The sequence below is a fragment of the Manacus vitellinus genome, unplaced genomic scaffold (assembly GCF_001715985.3).
Source record: "Manacus vitellinus isolate BGI_N305 unplaced genomic scaffold, ASM171598v3 scaffold_47_pilon, whole genome shotgun sequence".
Lineage (NCBI taxonomy): Eukaryota > Metazoa > Chordata > Aves > Passeriformes > Pipridae > Manacus > Manacus vitellinus.
The window spans coordinates 4,117,013-4,136,477 of record NW_021940585.1 but is presented as its reverse complement, the minus strand read 5'-3'; the positions used below and the strand labels follow the sequence as shown (position 1 = coordinate 4,136,477).

The window sequence follows — 19,465 nt, the reverse complement described above, 5'->3', positions numbered from 1 at the left end:
CCATCCACCATCCTGCTATCCATCCATCTGTCCATCCCACTGTCCATCTATCTGCTATCCCCTGATCCATCCATCCCACTATGGATCTGTGCTTTGATATCCAGGGGAATGTGGCTGGAGCCAGGCCCTGGAGCAGTACAGGTGGTACCCACTGGCTTTCAGGCCTCTGCCAGACTGGTGGAGTTCAGGGAAAAAAAATCAGGAATATTGTCACGTCCACACTTTGCCTGTTTACGCCAAACCACCCCCCAACAAATAAATCAAAAGCATAAAAACTCCTGCTGCAGAGATAAGCTCCTCAATGCTCTGCAAAATTCCATGTTCTTGAATGACACCAACTCTTCTGATTCATGTTTTCCTTTTATTTCCCCATTTTTTCTTTTTTTTTTGCATGAGTGGAACTTATGAGCAGTTGTTGTTTTTTCCTTCCTGCCTTTCCTTTCCTCCCAGGAAACAGTCAGCAGCAAGTTATTACTCAGAGTGATGACGTGATCCCCAGCTCCAGGCCTTGGAGACAGGTTTTGGGCCAATAAGGGTGGCTGTGACACAACCACCCGTGCAGAGGGAAGGGGGAGAGCAGCACAGGAACCACATTCCCCCCTGGATACAAGTATGACTGGAGCTGGTGACTTCATTCCTTGAGGAAACAAAGGCAGTCGTGGGCAGCAGGGGATCCATTGTGATCTAAAGCTCTGGGCTCTGCTACTTCATTTCTGTCTGCTCTCCTTAAAAATTGAGCAAAAGAAGGGTTTTTTCCTGAAGTATTTGCTGCTTTGGGAGAAGAGGGTGACTGGAACACGTGGAGCAGAGCAGAACTAATGACAGAAAGCAGCTCTGATGAGGGACTTTTTATACAGGCAGAGAGTGACAAGACAAGGGGTGATGGTTTTAAACTGCCAGAGGGCAGGGTTAGGTGGGATATTGGGAAGAAATTCCTCCCTGTGAGGGTGGGGAGACCCTGGCAAAGGTTGTCCAGAGAAGCTGTGGCTGCCCCATCCCTGGAAGTGTCCAAGGCCAGGCTGGATAAACCTGGAGCAACCTGGGCTGGTGGAAGGTGTCACTGCCCATAGCAAGGGGTGGAATGAGATGATGTTTAAGGTCCCTTTCAACCCAAACCATTCTGTGATTTCAAGGCTGAGGAGCCTCTGGAGTCACTTACCTAATTCCCAGACCCTCCTATTGTGACACCAGCAAAGAGACCTCAAGGAAAACTTAAGACATACAGAGACATGTCTTAACTAAAACCACAACACACTTCCACACTCAGGCTGGGATTGGAGTTCCAAATCCTGCCTCCAACCCTGTTCTCCTTTGTCCAAATAAACCTGGGTAAGGCTCTCCTTCCACCTGCATCTTTCCTTCCTGACTCGGAAAATCCGTATCTGCCCCGGAACAGCCATCCTTCCCCCACCTCCCCAAAAACAAGGCACACCAAAACGTGACCTCGGTGCTGCCCAGCCCAGCTGCACGCTCAGGAAGTGGAAGTGTGGAGACAAAAGCTGCCTGAGACAAGAACACAGAAATAGATAAAACCCCCACCAGCGCAGAGATCAGAGAGGCAGAGGATGAAAGGGCAGGAAATGGGTTTCCAATTGCAGGGAGCAGGTACCAAAGTGTTTGGAGAGGGAAGGGTTTACCACTGAGCTGCAGTTGGATCAGGGAATGTGGTGCCCGTGTGTTTTACAGCAGCCACGTGGTTTTGGCACTGTCAAACTGTCCAGCTCTGGGCCAGCACTCAGGAACAGCCCACAATGGGTATAAGATATAGGGTGATTCCCTCTTGCACAGAATGCAGCAAAATAAAAGGGTTTGGCCAAAGTCACTCAAAATATCCACCTCATCCCGAGCTGACAGTGCCCTGAGAGGTGCCTTTGCTCCCTGCTCCAGCTCCACCACTCTGTCACAGATGTCAGTGCAGTCCCAGCTGCCTTTGGCCAAGGATCCTGAAGGAACTGAGTTCCTAACTACTTGCAAACAGGAATCCCAAACTCAAAGACTGGTCATGACTTACCCCTTCAGATGTCAGTCCAGAGCAAAAGCAGCTCATGAGGGCAGGCAGTGATGTCAGAGGCTGACCCTGATCTGGGAGATCTGGGAGATGCAGACCCTGGAAATTCTGTTTTGCCAGCCTGGAAGCAAACAAACCCATCACCATCCATTTTTTTTTTTTCCAAGGCCCACATGACCAGTGCTCCCAGCTGTGTTCCTGTGTCACCCACCTGCTGGGACAAACACGGGTCAGCCCCAATCAGGTCTGTCCCTTGGGCTTTTGGCCATGTGAGAGCTCCTGGCAGAGAGGAGCTGGAAGGTCCTGGTTTCCTGTGTTCCACAAGGCCAGTGGTTCCTGTGAGATAGCAGGGCCATGGACACCTGTCATGGAGGCCCTGAGGATGTGCCTCACATTTCGGGTTTGTTCCGGATGTGAGCTGTGAGCTCATTTATATTCAGAAATCAGGCTGAAGGAAACACAAATACCACAAGGCTGGTCAGAGCAGAGGCTGGTATTAAAAAAAGAATAAATGAAAATCATCTCTTTTACTCCCTTCTATTTCACAGAATCACAGAGTACTTGGGGTTGGAAGGGACGTCTGGAGATCCAGGTCCTTCCATGGGGTCACCTTTCTGCTGCAACACCAGGCACAGTGTTCAAGTGATCTGAGCATTTACAGGGCTGCAATAAACCATACATTGTGTTGGATTAAAAATACAAGTTAAAATGCATGAAAAGCACCCTGGGAAACGCTGCATGTTGCTTCTAAACCCCACTGCCCAGGCTGTGACCAACTCGTGGGTAAATCCATCAGTGCCAAAGAGCATTTTCCCTTTGTCCCCTGCCCTCACCACCCTTCCATGGGGTCATTTTCCTTCCTGCTGAGAACTGGCTGCAGCTTCCTCTGGGGCCCACCACCACCACAGCTCTTCAATCAGCTCAGTGATCTGCCCTGAGCAGGGCAGGTCCCTCCCTTCCCCACCACGCTGAGCTCTTTATCTCCACCACCCGCTGCCCCGGAGAGTGTGGGAGCGGAAAGCGGAGCCAAGGCCCTGCACAGCAAACCTGATGTCACACAGCCTGCCCTGAGCTGCTCAGCTGGGCAAAACAATCCCTGGGCAGCACTTCTGCACCAACTCCAGGCACTGAGATGTTGAGGGAGACCTCACAGCTCATGGCAATGAATGTTTGAAGCGTTGTAACAAGAACCTGAATTCGTGGATTAAAAGGACGAACACGTCTAAAAGTTTCAGAGCACCAGCAAGGGGAGGACTGAACACGTTGGCAAGAGTCTGTGCAGGGTTCAACCACTGAAGAGCACAGAGTTAAGGGTCACAGGCTGAGCTAGAGGTGAGGAAGGCTCCTCTGGAGCAGCAAAGGACACTGCAGGCTGTGGCTGAGCAGCCTCCAGATTCCTCAGTGCATGTCTGGTGAGGGGGAGTTTTCACAGCACCTGCTGGAGAAAATGGATTTTGCCAGCTCCGTGGAACACCAAATAAAATGGCAAAAGAGGAGCCAAGAATGCAAGTGTCAGGTGCCAAGCTGGAGGAAACAACTTTGTAAACACCTTGTTCCTGCGTCCCCCTGCAGCTCTGGGCCTGAACTCCCCATGGTCACTTGGGGCTGAAAATAAACCAAGCCTGGTTAAACAGAGGGCAGCAACAGAGCTTTCTTTAGAAAATGCAGGTGTGGAATGTGACCTCTTCTCCATGTTTAGCAGGCCCACATGTCCCTAGATCAGCTGGTCCACAGTAGGCTGGGATGACTGGACAACTGCAGATACATTATGTAGGGCTGTCAGAAGAATGGCAGCTTTGTGGACTTGGGGAAGAGCAGGGAAAAAAGGAAGTTGCTATGGATATAACACAGAAAATGTTAACCCACTGGAATTGGACCAAGAGAGTGTTCAAATCATTAGTATGACACCAAGTTACCTGTCTTCAGAGCAGAAAATCAGGCTTTCCTTCTCTGATGAGTCAGAGGTAATTGCTCTCCATGCTCAAGGCACAGTGACTCATTACAACCAAAAAAGCATAGCTCTGAGAGTTAATAATCTGTGTTTTCATGGGCACTTGGCATTAGCAAGGAACTATTCACACTAAGGTGATCTTTGCAGGAAGGACCAGCACATCACCTGTGCACTTCAGTTACATGATGACACCAAGATTTCACACAGCACTCAGGGTAAGAGACATTCCCAGAAAACTAAAATGGGGTGGAAAGAGAACTGTGGTGTCAGGAGAGGTGTGCAGACACCAAACCATCGAGTGCCCCTTCAGAATAGTGTCAGATGAGCACGACATGGCAGCTAATGTGGTAAAATAAAGAGGCTTAAGAACACAAAGGCAAAGCTGCTGCATGGGGAATAAAGCACAGACAGTTATCAGAAGTGACTGGGAAAAATGGGCAGAGGTGGGGAATGTACTTTTCCAGCAGTGGATCCTGCTGGTGTGTTCAAGGCCCTGGAGTTTGGTGGGCTCAGGTTGCAGCAGAGCTCTGCTGAACAGGTCCCCAGTGCAGAGGCACTGCCTGATTTCAGCACTGGCTGATGAGCAGCACTTAATGAGGCTCTGCAGAGAAATCTCATGGCACACATTTGCACAGTACCTGCCAAAACCAGCCCTGCCTTCCCAGAGCTGTTTGCCCTTCACTTTTCCTTCAGCAGCAAAATGAACCTTCAGATGAAAGTGCTTTAGGGAAGCAATCCTCACCAAAACACAGAGGGGAGGGATTTGGGGCTGGGGAGAGGAGATTACAGAATATAAAGGATGCTGTGTGTCTTCAGGACTCCTTTGCTGTTACAAGAGGCAACAAACCCCTCCTTCCACACCACAACAGCATGACCCAGGTTAGGATTTTCACAACCTGTGCTCCCTCATGCCAGTCCTGTTTTCCCATTTCTCCAGGCTGTCAAGGTCCCTCTGACTGGCAGCACAACCATCACAGCAAAGGCTTTAGACTCAGTTTTACAGAGATCTGCCAGTGAAAAAAACCCAACAACAAAACCTTCCTGCACCTCCCACCCCCGGGGCTCTATTTTATTCTGTGCTGGGCCCTGACACATCACTTTTGCTGTGCCTGCAACAGGAGTTTGCAAGAGGAATGACACCTCCACAAAAGAGCCACAGGCACGTGGCTGAACAAATCACTGGCGTGGGGGCACACAGACAAAGTGCAGCAAGCCATAAAAGATGCAACTATTTACTGCCCAATAATGCCTGAACAGAGTTAGCTGGTTTTGTAGAGGAAGGGGGAGCACCAGGGAGGGTGCAAAAGATTAAAGCTGGCTGGAAAATATGTGGGTTTGTTTTGGTGGAAACTTTATGAATTGCTCCAGTGTAGAATCAGGTGTGGAAGTGATTTCACTGCAATTATACAGTTACATAAAAAGGCTAAATAATAATCAGAAAAGAATCTGAATTCCTTGTTTTATTAGATGAAAACATCAATCTTGTTTCAGTTATTTAGTAGGTGATAGAGTTGTAGCCCTCTGGCCACAATGATAAGATCACATTGCAAATAAATAAGAGAATGGTGAACAGAAAGAAGAGGAATCACAGTTCCATGAGTGTTTTTCAGGATACATTTCAGGGTATTTCCTGTACATTCCAGCACATTTTACAATGTGAATTCAGAGCAGAACAACCACCCATTCCAGTGTAGAACTCAGGTTCTGCAAAAGAGACACATCCCTGCAGCAGGAGGAGATATGTGACTGTGTGTCAGTGTTACAAGGCAGCTTTCACCCAGGCTTTTCTTTGGCTAATAGCAAGGTGTTAATTATTTATTTGTTTAATTAATACTGGTAACCCCAACTAAAGAGACCAACAAGGCCAAAAGAATGCTTAACCCTTTAGTGCTATCAAGGACAAGCAAGAAGTGCAAGATGAAAGAGAGTCAACATCAATGGCCTGTCTATCCCAGGATTCCCAAAGAGCTGAGGCAGTAGAAGTGCTGCAGCAAAGTGAAAACTGCACAGGCAGTGAAGGAACAAACCTCTGATTCCACTGAACTGGAAGAAGCTGAAAGGCTTCACATCTTTCACAATCAAGTTCTCAGAGGAGCAAACGAGAAACGTACAGTACAGGAACTGACTCAGTGAAAAGAGAAAATAGATGAGCAGACAGCACTGGTTTTGTTTCTTATTTCAAGCTGCAATCCCTTATTCTGGCACCCAGCTGCACAACATACCCTGAGCCACACCAAAGAGTCAGGGAGGGGAAAAAAAAAAATCACTAAGAAGAGAGGAAGAAAAGTTTTCAGCACCTCATCAGTTACAGCAACTTCTGGAGCTCAGGATTTTAAAACAGAGTCAGAAATCAGTGCAGGAATGGGAGAGCTTGGGAATTAACACTGACACTGGCTGAGAGCATCCCCTGGGGAAGCAGCCTGGCAGAATCCCCTTGGGAAAGCAACCCAAACCCAGCAGTGCAATTTTAAACTCTTAGTGTGATTCTACCAGGGACATGAAACCTTTCAGCACGTCACAAACCTTCCACGTGAGCTGCTGACAGACACCTCATTTAAATTAAGGAAAAATCCAATTAGCTGTATGAAATCAGTTTGCCAAAAGCCCAGAGGATGATTCACCTCTTACTGGCAAGTGACTGCTGCTGATAGCTCAGATTTTTAAGTGACTACCAATTTCAGAGGCTTAAAGAAAGTGCTGAAAAAATTAATATCAGATTAATGGCTGCACGTCAGACCAGGGAGGAGCAGAAATGGGGGTTGGTTGTTGTGTTTTATCCAGGTTCTGTGGCAAACCACACATCTTCCCAAAGCAGCAACCAGCAGTTTTTTTCCCTCTGCATGTAAATCACGATACACAAGCCCCAAATTCCAGGTGGAGCTCAATGCCCAGCACAGAACTGCACCTTCAGCCCAGCCCCCTGTGTCCCACAGGCCACCTCAGCAGCTGCTCCTCTCAGAGTGTCTCTCACAGCTCGTGGGAGCTGGAGTGGGGCTCTGGAAGAGTGTCAATGTCACAGTTCTTGATGAGCTGAAAGAGGAACTCGACCTGTTTCTCATAATTCTCAATGGAGATTCTCTCATTCAACCCATGGATCCTGGAAGAAAAAGAGGAGTGGTTTTTATTCCAGTGTGTATTTGTGACCCTCCTGCACCCACTTGCCTGTTGGCTTCATAAAACAATGCACATCATAAAAATACAGGAATATACAGCAAATTCTGCACTATAAGCAACCCAAATTTACTGATTTCTAAGGCTCAAAGCAAAACAACTATGTCTATGGTGCATGTGGAAAAAAAATTCCTAACAGTATTCCAGCTCTCTGCCCATTTCTTGGCCAGTTGTGTCCCTGTCCTGTACAGCCAGAACACTCTTCTGCATCATCTGCACCTCAGTAAAATGACACATCTAACATGTGCTAAATGAACAAATAATCCCTTGCATGATGATGTTGTTACCACTTTACTTCAGGAAACCCAATTTCCAGCTGTGAGGTGCAAATCAATTCAGAGTGGAATGTGTCCAAAAATATGAATAAATCTGCCCCACAGAGAGCTCCACAGCATTGCTGAACTACCCAATGAAACACCTAAATGAGCCCTGCCTGCATTTGAAGGAACAATTAGTAAGGGCTGACACTGTCCCAGGGTGATAGAGCAGCACCCAAATCTGCAGGAAATGGGTGGCCCGGCCGAGCGCGAGGCCACACCACCGGCACGCCAAGGTACACAAGGCTGGGTTTCCTCCTGCCTGATGCAGATGGATCTTGTCTTTCCCTGCTCCCCAGCCCAGCAGCTGGCCACAGCAGGCAGAGCTCAGTACCTGGGGAGATCCTCTGCTGTCAGGAGCAGCGGGTTGAAGCGGTAAATGGCGTTGGTGACGTTGGTGAAGTGCCTGCTGTCCGTGTTTCCAATGCACGTGCCTGGAAAACAAGCCCCGGGTTCACTCTGCATCACAGCAGCAATTTAACGACCCCCATTTCCCCCAGGAGAAGGGAAAGGCAGCTGATAACAGCTCTGTGTAACCACTGCTGACACCAAAACCACTGGAAACAGTGGGTTGGTACATCCTGGAAGGACGTTCTCTCCTCCAGCAACAGGAGCTGAACATATAATTCAGTCTAAGAACAGCCATGACACTCAGCCTCTCCCAAAATGTAAGCTTCAAACTGCAGTCCAACAAACACTGCAGAACTGGGAAGGAGCTGCAAGAAAGGGAAGGGGCTGGGATCCTAAGGAACAATACAGAAAAGCAGGAATGGCTTTGCCAGCTATGAAAACAATAAAAGAAGAACTAAAGCAAGAAGACCTCCTCCTCTCCCTCACAATCCCTTTCTTCCCTGAAGAGATCCCTTTGTGTGTGCAGAGAGTCCAATTCAAGGCTCATTGTTTCTGTCAGCTTCCTGTTTGCTTTTTTACTTCCACTACTAAAAAAACCCAACATTAAAACTTTTAAAGCATAAAGAGGGAACGGAATAAAAAGAGGAAAAAACAGCTGTTTCCAGTAGTTAACAGCTGGGGTGGAGAAGTACACAGCAAATGGAAACAAATGGGGGAGGAGGCAGAGAAAAGCAGGGCAGAAGCTGGAGAGGAAACAATTATCATGTGCCTGCTGTTACCTGGGACTACACTGTCAACATCTGGGAAAGTATCCAGAATGGTTTTTTGAAAAATATGGACTGCAAATGTCTGCTCATCCCAAGGACTGATGGGGAGTGGATCAAAGGCCTCTACTACATCAATCTTCACTCTGTCATCAGCAATGGTGTTTCTGACTGCCTCCAGCACCTGTGGGTAAAACAGAAAGATTAAATGAGCACAAGAAATGAGAAAGCATCCCTCAGAGACATCAGCAGACATTCTGCTTCCAGAAAACATTTGCCTGTGAACTGTCAATTGTGGCTGCAAATAGAGATGATAGTTAAGATTGAAACTGCGTGTCAGCCTCTCTTCCTCTTCTTCAGGGGGTTCTGCTACTTCAGCTGAATTTTTTAACCCCAGTGTCTCAAGGTGTTCATGAACTGCTTCAATCCTGAAAGGCAGGGGGGTCAACCTGCTGCTGTTGGGAGTTATGTCATCCAAATCATCCAGAAAATTCCACAGTCACACCTGATCCATGTGCTCTTTGGCACCAAAGGATTTGGAGATGGGAGGCCCCCCAGAGGGGGGGCAGTGGGTACCTCAGCAGCCGTCTCGGCCGAGTGGATCCGGAAGTTCACCGTGGCTTTTGCAGAAGGAGGGATGACATTTACCTAGAAAAAAAAGGAAGGACCAACATTAAAAGGAAGTTAAAAACTGATTAAAATGCCAACTGCAAACTCAGAAACTCAAACAACTCCAGGCCTCAGCCTAATGCTTCACTATGTCCACTTGGTGTGATATCTCTTTCTGTGTTAAAATACTGTAAATCTCATCTAAAATGCAGATAAATACACAAGGGAATATTCATAAATTCAACAAAAATGAAATTAGCTCTTATATAGAAGGTTTTATCTTGAGCTAAGCCCTCTCCCTTCAGAAACTTTACACTGAGAAGTTCTGAAATTTTACTTTGGTTTCCTTTTTAAGCACTACTTTCATCTCATTATCATGTTACTTTTCCCCAAATATGAGATATAAGTCGCTTAACAAATGATGTTACTGAACACACATAACTCTCCTTTTCTACAGAATGAATATTTATAGCTTTGTTAAACAAAAAGTGTATAATCTTTAGGGAAAAAAACATACAAGTAACCAGGGTGTCAGTTCTCTCCTGGCCACTCCGTGTCACTGTTCAGCCACTGCATCTTTGTTTTCTTGTCCAGTGATGCTTTTCAGTAACAGATTTTTCCAGGGACACACCAAACAGCCTGTTTATTTTCCAGGGCTACAGTATTTTTGAACAGCTACACCTCCTTATCAGGGCAAGATCTGGCTGTATCAGCCAGAAGCTGTTATCTCTCAGTCCAAGGTGCAAACTAACCCTGCTTAAGGCAAACACCAGACCTGTCCTACAAACATGAGACCCCACCTGGGCCAGGGAAGTGCTTATGACTGTGAGTTTCAAATACTGTCATTGATATTTTGTAGGATTACACAGAAAACACTCTTTCTTATCTGTCCTAAAGCATTAACAATCTTAAAAGCTGGTTGACAGAGATCAGAGACTTCTGAAAGGAAGCAGTTTTCAACCGTAGCCAAATCCAAGCCACATCTGAAGTAGGAATGAGACTGGTGGTGACAGGTGGTGACAAACAGGGCCCATACTGATCTTATAAATGGATATAAATAGCTGGAAATCAAATGTCCTAACTGTCTCATCCTATTCCATGGAGAAAAATGCATTTGAAACTACCTTGATTCCTGCATTAAACACGGTGACTGCGGTCGTCGTTCGAATCAAGGCGTTGGTGGAAGGTTTCGAGGCAAGAACTCTTAAAAAACACAAAGAACCAAACAAGAATTTTCAAAGAAGTTGAATATTCCTAAAACATAAGCACCACAATTCTACAGGCAATAAGCTGAGTGATGGCTTGTTCAACTAACAAAGTGCTTATTGACAGTAAGCCACTGAATTGTCTGAACTGTAAAATAACTGTTTTCCTGGGAAGATTAGAAATGGCTTCCTCTTTTAAGGTTTATCAAGGATCTGTTTTCTTACCTGCTGACAATAGGTGAAAACAGCCACAGATTGCTCATGATGAGATTGAGAGGAAACCTGAACTAAGGGGAAGAAATAAAGCCACAAATCAGCAAGTTTCTGGTTCTCAAGAGCACAGCGGAGTCACTTGGCTACGGCTGAAACAATTATCTGGGAGAAAGGCCAGCTTAAGTCTCCTCCTTTCCAGGACCTAGCTGTGCTCTAAATTCATAAGCTGGGTTACTCTTCACTTATTAATATGGAAATCTGGGAATGAAATCAAGCTGCTTTCCTCACCTCTGCTGCAAGGTGCTCCATAGTCATGAGCTCTGGCCCCTGGCCAAAGAGGTTGCGCAAGGGGTTCTGCTCCAGTCTACAAAACAAACAGCATTTGGAATTTCAAAACAAAAAAAATAAATAAATCTCTGGCTGTTATTGCTCCAGAAGGTTGACAGGAATTTGATTTCTGAATTATGTTTGAGATGCAATCACACATAGCTCTCATGGTGAGTGAAGCTGCGAGCGCAGCTCCACAGATTTCTGGGCATTCCAGGCATATGCAAAGACTTTCTCTGAAAAACAGCTGAAAAAATCCTGAAGCCTGACTCCTGTAAATACATGGAAATCTAGGAAAACATCCCAGCAAATTCCACCATGCCTGGACATACTAAGTTTTTCTAATCTATATATTTATTAGCCAATTTGCTATCTACACAGACACGTAAAGAGACGATTTATGCAGTCACATTATGACTCTACACCATGTTTACTGGCTTGGAGAATTACCAGCTGAGGCAGCAGGCACGTGCAGGAATAAATTCCAGAGAAATCCTGCAACCCAGACAAAGGAATCTCTATTGCCACAGAGTAAATTAGGGTAGACAGCACTTGTCTTGCTTTTAAAGAATCAACTGACACTGGGAACAGCTGAAGTGAAAAGACACTGCAGACACCTGGCAATTGTCCCTTTGCTGGGAGTTGTATTTCTGCCCTTCAAAGTGAGCTACAAACTGCAATTTCAAATATATTGACAGGAATTTGAGAAAGACTCTAAGTAGATATATTAAAAAAGTCACATAACAGTGACCTGGGAGTCTGCTTGACTGTCTTTGATGTTGGATGACAGGAAACTCTCACCTGGACATGGCTGCTGCAAGAATGCCAATACTTGTCTCCTTAGGAGGAAAGGATGAATGTCCTGGCTCCTTTTCCACAGTGAAGTTCAGTGTCATTGAACCCTTTTCTGTGACAGCAATTCTGCTCAGTGATACATAAATAAGTCAATAAATAAACAAATAAATGCTTCATGCAGCCCCAAACACACACGCACAGGCTATAGATAAAAATAACTACTCTGTGTAATTTTGGTATCATAAAAAACACCCAAGAGGCAGCAACAACGAATCATTATCACAATATTTAGATGTCTGGAGGGCTGATGTCTTGGCTGCTTCTCCCCAGCACAAAATTAAAATGCTTGCAAGGGCTAAGTGGAACATTCTGCTTCTGTCAGCACAGCTGTGATGGACAGCAAGCAAAGGTCCTTGGCTTGCACTTTGTGCCACTGATGCAGCTTTTAGCAACACCAACGCTGCCCCACGCCTTGAAAACATACTGCAGTGACATTAGCAAGGTCATTAATCACTAATTAATTATTGCAAATGAATCACTTTCATCAGGAGCACTTGTGTTCTCCTTACAGAGCCACTGGCTTCTTCACTCCGGCGACGATCCCGTCCAGCACCGCGCTCCCCTCGTCCAGCAAGAAGGAGAGTTTCACTCCTCTGGATTCCAGCAGAGCTGCAATTTTCATTGCTCCCTTCCTACCAGACACCTGGGAGAATCCAGACAGAGGAACTGTTTAGATTGAGGCACGTCATCAGGAAAACACCTCGCTGCTGACAGTGCCTGTGCTACAACCCCACGACTGCAGGGAATCCCCTGGGGAACAGCTCCAGAGAAACCTGTTCAGAGAAGATTCTCCCAGCAAAATTCCCTGGAGATTGTTAATGGCCTGCTAGCAGATGGATTTATATCCACACTGAGGAGTGCTCTCATTCACCAGTCACTCAGTGTTGCTTGAACTTTTCCTGGTTCTTAGACACAATGATATCTCAGAGCTATAAGCTCCACGAATTAGCCATTTTAAACATATTCATTTTAACTATGAACAATGCTTTGTCTATTTTGAAAATGCATAAACAAACCCACCTCACCTGTCTCTCTGTACCATTAGGTGGAACGTTTCTGTTAGTTCTTCCTGATCATTTGGGACAACCCTATGAATCTTAACCCAGCTTTTTATGTCCACCCAAAAACGTGACTCCTGCTGCACCTTCTTTGCAGGAAAGAATCTGAACTACCAGAACACAGAACTCCTGTGTTCTTTTCTCTTTCCTCATCAGACCAAACCCTTTGTCAACGTCACTTAAAGCCAAACAATCAATCTATAACTCTGCCCTCGTGCCTGACACAGTATCTACCCACAGAACCAAGAAAAACAGGGAAAACCTTCCAGCTAAACAATGTTGAAGAAATTAAAGCCTTGTTACCTACAGGAACAATGCAAACAACCTGTTATTTCAGTGACAGGAGAGAAAATCACCTCTTCATCGTGCCCAATGCCAACGTAGAAGGATCGGCGGGGTCTGTAATTTCTCCTCAGCAGAAATTCCAGAGCTTGCAGAATTCCCTGCAGGAAAAGCAGAACATGTTGTACCATCCCTGGGTGTTAAGAAGGGGAATAAATGTAAAAGAATGCAGTGTGATGTAAGAGAAGTGTGATGCTTTCACAGCCCTTAAGGAGATTTTGTTCTGCTCACGGCTGAGTGTTGATTTCTACGGCTCCTACTGAGGATATTCCCATTCCCTGGAAAAAACACTGCAATGTTTGTGTCCATGAGCATGGCAAAGTTGTAATTATCCAAGGAATTCACTGTTCCCTGAAACTGCCTGTCCCACACACACATTGGCTCTGCCCTGAGCCACCAAATGCAGTGATTTTAATGAGCAGTGTATTTTGTACCAGAAGGGCCAAGACAACAGAAAAAACCCTGAGAAACTTAATGTGAAGAATGAGAAATCAAATCTACCATTTGTTATGGCAGATATATATATTTATAACAATATATTTGCCATATTATCCCATCTCACCTGTTTTTTTCAATTTAAACCACCTAATTTTTCACATCAGAAGAAATAACATCTTGGCAGTGCCCGTTTTTGCCACGTTCACTGAAATTGCTCATTTTTTGGGTCCCTTTGTGGAGTTACTTCTGCAGGAAGCACCAAACCAAATTTTCAAGTTTCAAAAATTGGTGATTAAATAACCTGAAACTTTCTAGGAGTGTGGCCTATGTCACAATAAGCAGTCACAGCATCCCTGACATTGGTTTGCTAAATATTTGTTTAAATCCTTAATCACCACAAGGCACAAAGGGCCATTTTCCTTATTAATTTTTCCATCAACCTTTCCCCAATGAGAAATCTTGCCCAGATCAATCTTTTCTGTATTTTATTCCTCTGAAATGTATTTAGTACAACAGCTCTTTGTTCTGCCACAGACTGGATAAAAGACACAGGGTTATTTGTCTATCCTATTAAATAAACATTATTTATTTTGAAACTCAAGCCTTTTTAAAAGGGCCAAGTTTGGCTTTGAATGCCTGTGTGACACCTGGGAAAAAGGAAAAGGTCTACCCCTGATTTCAAACACAACATTTGACACACAATCATGGAATGGTTTGGGTTGGAAGGGGCAGTGAAGATCATCCAGTCTCACCCCCTGCCATGGGCAGGGACACCTTCCACTAGCCCAGGTGGCTCCAACCTGGCCTTGGACACTTCCAGGGATGGGGCAGCCACAGCTTCTCTGGGCAACCTGTGCCATAAAACTTTAAATATGGCATTTAACCAAATACATCTGCATCTGGGAACATGTTCTTCTGATTCTTCTAAGAGCTTAAACTCTGCTTTCTTCAGTAATCGTGGTCACTCCATCTCTAGGAAGAGCTGGGAGAACACTGCAGGGCTCAGGAAATTATCACTAATTCATTTACAGGGGAGCAAGAGAGACAATATAGTAGATTCCAAGAGAACAGACTCCTCCAGTTTACCCTTTGCAGGCTTTTATCTGGCTGAAATGACATTACCAAGAGGACGTACTATGGCAGAGTTTTTGTTATCCAGCGTTCCTCGTCCATAGATGAAACCTTCGTGCTCTGCAGCTGAGAAAGGAGGGAAATCCCAGCCCTCGGGGGGAGCAGGCACAACATCCATGTGTGCAAGCAGCATATAGGGCAGCAGGTCAGGGGCAGAGCCCTGAACAGTAAAGAGGTGGCTGTATTTCCCTACAATTTCATGCTGGATGAACTTTGAAGAAAATACAGCCGGGAAGACTGTTAGGGAAAAAAATTAAAAACACATGTAAAAGAAAAATTAACAGTAATGTGCAATGCTAGCATTGTATATCCCATAGAGCTGTCACCTGCTTAGCCTCAGGGCAGCACTGCAAATAAGACTGATCACAGGAGAGAACAGAAGTTCTCACACTTGTACCAATCCTTCTCACTTTGTATTTAAAACTTTCCTAAACAAACCAGGAATTCTCAGTGCTGGAGCAATGATGGGACTGCCAAAAAAAGGCTGAAGCAGCAGCAGTTATCCTCTTTTCTTTTCCTCTAATGGCATTTAACCATCTCAAGGACCAAACACCACCAGTGCAAAAAGTTGTTTAAACCTTCTCTGTTCAAGCTTTGGCCACGGATACCCCAAAAAAATACACATGTGCCAGTTCTGACAGGTCTTTCTTCAGGAAAAACAAACTAAAAATCTGTTCCACTGTATTCAGGAACCATATATACACTCTCCAGTTTGTTTATGAAAATGCAATCAAGCAGCAGAGATGGCTGAGAATGAAAGTTTAGTACCTTGCTGAATGTAACTCCCAAATTCTGCCATGGCCGTTGTATTCAAGTCATCTGGAGACACAGACACAGTTGGGATTTTAATGGCACCTTCAATGAAACACAAACCAGAAATCACTCAGCACTTGAAATCAAACAATACTCGAATTGCCATTTGAAAAGGGGAAGTATATTTATGTTCCTGAATATTTTCCAGGAGCTTTAAACATTATTTCACAGCACAGCACGAGCTGCCACTATCAAAAAAGACTGATGTGCTTCAGCTGAGCTGTGCACACACAGCCACCAGGATTTCCTCACAGTTCAGCCAAGGCATTTCTGTAGATAATTTGACTCCACTTTTCATCCTGAAGTGTTGAATGATATCATTAGAAATGCTACTGTCCAGGAGCAGCTGCAATTTGCTTGGGTGATCTGATTCCTCATAGGCATAAACTACTCTGGCAGCTGAACAAGCAGCTTAGTTGGCAGTTCAAGGTTCTTTCTCAACAGTAACTTGTGTTGTGATGGCAAGAGTTATTACACAGACTGCTTTAACTATTAAAATATATAAACAGACAGGTCTTTTGTTGGTTCTTTTAGTCTGCTCTGTCATTTAAACAGGCTCAGACACAGCTGCTCTCCAACATCCAGCCACTGTGCTGCAGAACACGGGTTTAACTTAGTCCCAGTCCCAGCTGCCTTTCCCAAGAGCATCTGTCAAGTGAGGTTACAGATTCTTTTGAGGTCTTGTGACTCGACAATTAACACAAAAATCTATTGTGACCCTTCATTTTCCCATTAAAAAAGTATGCAAACATGATTTGCTAGGCAATAAATCCTACAAACCAGCAAGGTATGAGATTTACACACCCAAGCCCTACCTGAACAGTGCAGGGCTATCATTTTCTGCCAGATTGTGGTTTCCTGCACACTGCCAGCCCTCCTGAGATCTAAAACCCTCCAATCTCCTACGTCACACAGCACAAACACAGCAGCAGGGGTCACAGCCAGGCTGCCAGTGGTGAGCAAGAGAGGGAAAAAATCCCGACAGTGACTTATCCAGTGGATAAAGGGATGTCTGGAAAACACCCTCACAGGTGCCTGGGGCTTTTCTGTGTGTACAAGCAGGGAATGGTGGAGAAAATCAACACTGGGTGAGACTTGGTTCAAGAGATTCACAGAAACACTGAGGTTGGAAGAAACCTCTGAGATAAGGGAGTCCAACCTGTGACTGATCCCCACCAGAGCACTGACTGCCACTTCCTTGGACACCTCCAGGGACTCCACCACCTGCCTGGGCAGCCCCTTCCAATGCTTGACACCCTTTTCCAGGAGGAAATTCCTCCTGATGTCCAACCTGACGCCTCCCCTGGCACAGCCTGAGGCCGTTCCCTCTCCTCCTGTCCCTTGTTCCCTGGGAAGCAGAGCCCGACCCCCCCCGGCTCCCCCCTCCTGTCAGGGGTTGCAGAGCCAGAAGGTCCCCCTGAGCCTCCTTTCTCCAGGCTGAGCCCCCAGCTTCCCTCAGCTGCTCCTGGTGCTCCAGCCCCTTCCCTGGACACGCCTCCAGCCCCTCAGTGTCCTTCCTGAACTGAGTGACCAGAACTGGACGCAGCGCTCCAGGTGCGGCCTCCCCAGTGCCCAGCACAGGTGACAATCACCGCCCTGGCCCTGCCGGGAGCCAACACCCGCTCCCTCCCCGGCAAAGCACCCGAGGGGCGGCCTCCACACCGGTCCCACCCTCAGGGGGGCCACCGGCCGTGGTCCGGGAGCCGAGGGAGCACACGCCGTGCGCGGCCCCCTCACCTCGCAGCGCCTCCTTCAGCTCCTGCCGCTCGCCGGCGCTGGAAGGCGGCGGTGCCGGCGCTCCGCGCCCCACAGCCGCGGGACCCGGCCGGGGGCCGCAGGACGAAGGCGCGGAGCAAGGACGGCTGGGGCCACGGCCACACCGCCGCCCCAGCGCCAGCCCGGCACCATGACCGCCCGCCGCCCGCCCGCCATCCCTGCACGGGCCGTGCCCGATGGGCGTGGCCCGGAGCCAATCACTACCCGCCCCGCCAGCGCTTTGGCCAATGGGGTTGCGGGGTGGGCGGGTTGTGCCCGCCCCCTCCGCGGGGGCTGCTGGGAGTTGTAGTTTGGCACGGACATGATGGCGGCGAACGGGGGTGGTTCCCTCTGCCCGCCCTGGAATCGCTGAGTCACGGGATGGTTTGGGTGGGAAGGAACCTTAAGGATCATCCAGTTCCACTGCCTGCCATGGGCCGGGACACCTTCCATTAGCCCAGGTGGCTCCAAGCCCCGTCCAACCCGGCCTTGGACACTTCCAGGGATGAGGCAGCCACAGCTTCTCTGGGCAACCTGTGCCAGGGCCTCCCCACCCAAACGGGGAAGAATTCCTTCCCAGTATCCCATCTAAACCTTCTCTCTGTCAGTTTGCAGCCGTTCCCTCCCGTTCTGTCGCTCTAGGTCCTGACGAACAGTCCCACCCTGGGTTCCTTGGGAGGATCAGCCAGGACCAGGCTGAGGAACAGTGTCGTGCCCTGGGTGTGGCAGCCCCACTCCTGACAGGCTTTAAATCCAAAACGTGCCACTTCTTTCCATGATTCCACCAACCAGCACAATGGAACACTTTTTCTTCACTTCTTTACAGCTGTCCTGTAGTGGATGTGAAGATTTATCCCACTTTCCTATGGCATAAACTGTCCCCGGATGCCAAATACCAGATGGGAACAGCCACGGAAATCCTTCTCTCAAATCAGCAGAAGCAGATGATTGTTCACACATTCTTTATTATCAAAAAAAAAAAAAAAAAAAGAACGAAACCAATATTAAATTAAATAAATTACAAACATTTCTGAACTGGTTATACATCATGCATTTACCAAGGAAGGCTTCAGAGCCGTCACACATCAATGTCACTGTTATTTAAGAGCAATAAAGGGACACTGGAAGCTGAAAATTTCACCAGCATGAATTTGAGCTTCCCTAATTCTCTGCCCAGGCACTTGGAAATTAAGCCTTTGGCCACGTTTTGCCTCCAGCAGTGCTGATATTACATTTATTGCCAGAATTAACCCATGGCTGCAGAAATGAGGTTTCCTTCTGCCTGGGTCATCAGATTTCAGAGCAGTCGCTGCTGCTTTCTATCTGTCTCTCCTGACATCCCATCCCTTACACTTGTAGGAACTGCACAAAACACAATCTCTCTTTTCTGCACAGTCTGTTGCTCTGAGGCCTGTCGGACCTGAAATCAGCCTCCTGCAATGACTCCTGAAGGAAGAGCTGGAAATTGGAATTTTCCTCCTTTAATGTGATGCCACCTCAGAGACACAGAAATATTGATTAGGATAGCTTCTTGTTCCACTGCACCAACCTCTTTGTTGCTCTTTTTTCAAAGGAACACTCAGACAGTAACAAAAGACCATGAGTAATCACCCTCAAAGGTCATTTAAGAGGCTTAATCTCTTGATTTTACCTTGTAGAGCAAGCTAGGCATGGTTCTGGAGAAATCACTGCTGTCTGACATTAAAATAAGGAATAACCATTAGCTAGTGGGTTTTTTCTCTTGGAAACTACCCTCCTTTGGTTTTATTATTCTCTCCTGCACCACATAATCAGGAACTGAGGTAGAGAAATGGTGACTTAGTTAATGAGATGTTGCATAAAACCAAGCTGGCAGGGTCCTGATGTTGTTTCCTTTAATGGCTGTCTAGCTAAGATGGTTCATGAAGCTCTCTTTTCCTTAAAAATGGGATATCTGGGAGCTGGAGGAAAATCCCACATTCTCTTCCCAGAAAGCCTTCAGCAATCTGCTGGTAAATCAGCTCATTAATGTCTAGGTACTCAAAAACTGTACATTAAAGCTTGCTCATATTTCTATTATCTTAGAGTAATAAAATAGAAATAACAGTTTAAAATATAATTTACTTTCATTATTTTAAGGCCCCTCTTTATTTTTTTTGCATTCATGGGAAGAAAACA

At 46.5% G+C, this 19,465-nt stretch overlaps 1 protein-coding gene across 1 annotated transcript; it reads right to left on the bottom strand.

Moving 5' to 3' along the window:
- Positions 1–6,251: 6,251 nt before the first annotated feature.
- PM20D1 (peptidase M20 domain containing 1) lies at positions 6,252–17,485 on the bottom strand. The gene is given in 15 exon segments (XM_018079737.2): positions 6,252–7,056; positions 7,782–7,881; positions 8,578–8,746; positions 9,139–9,210; positions 10,296–10,374; positions 10,602–10,663; positions 10,878–10,953; positions 11,718–11,837; positions 12,281–12,414; positions 13,186–13,272; positions 14,745–14,977; positions 15,509–15,595; positions 17,291–17,330; positions 17,332–17,409; positions 17,411–17,485. Coding segments are annotated over 15 exon segments (1,542 nt in total). The 3' UTR covers positions 6,252–6,926.
- Between the last annotated feature and the right edge of the window lie 1,980 nt (positions 17,486–19,465).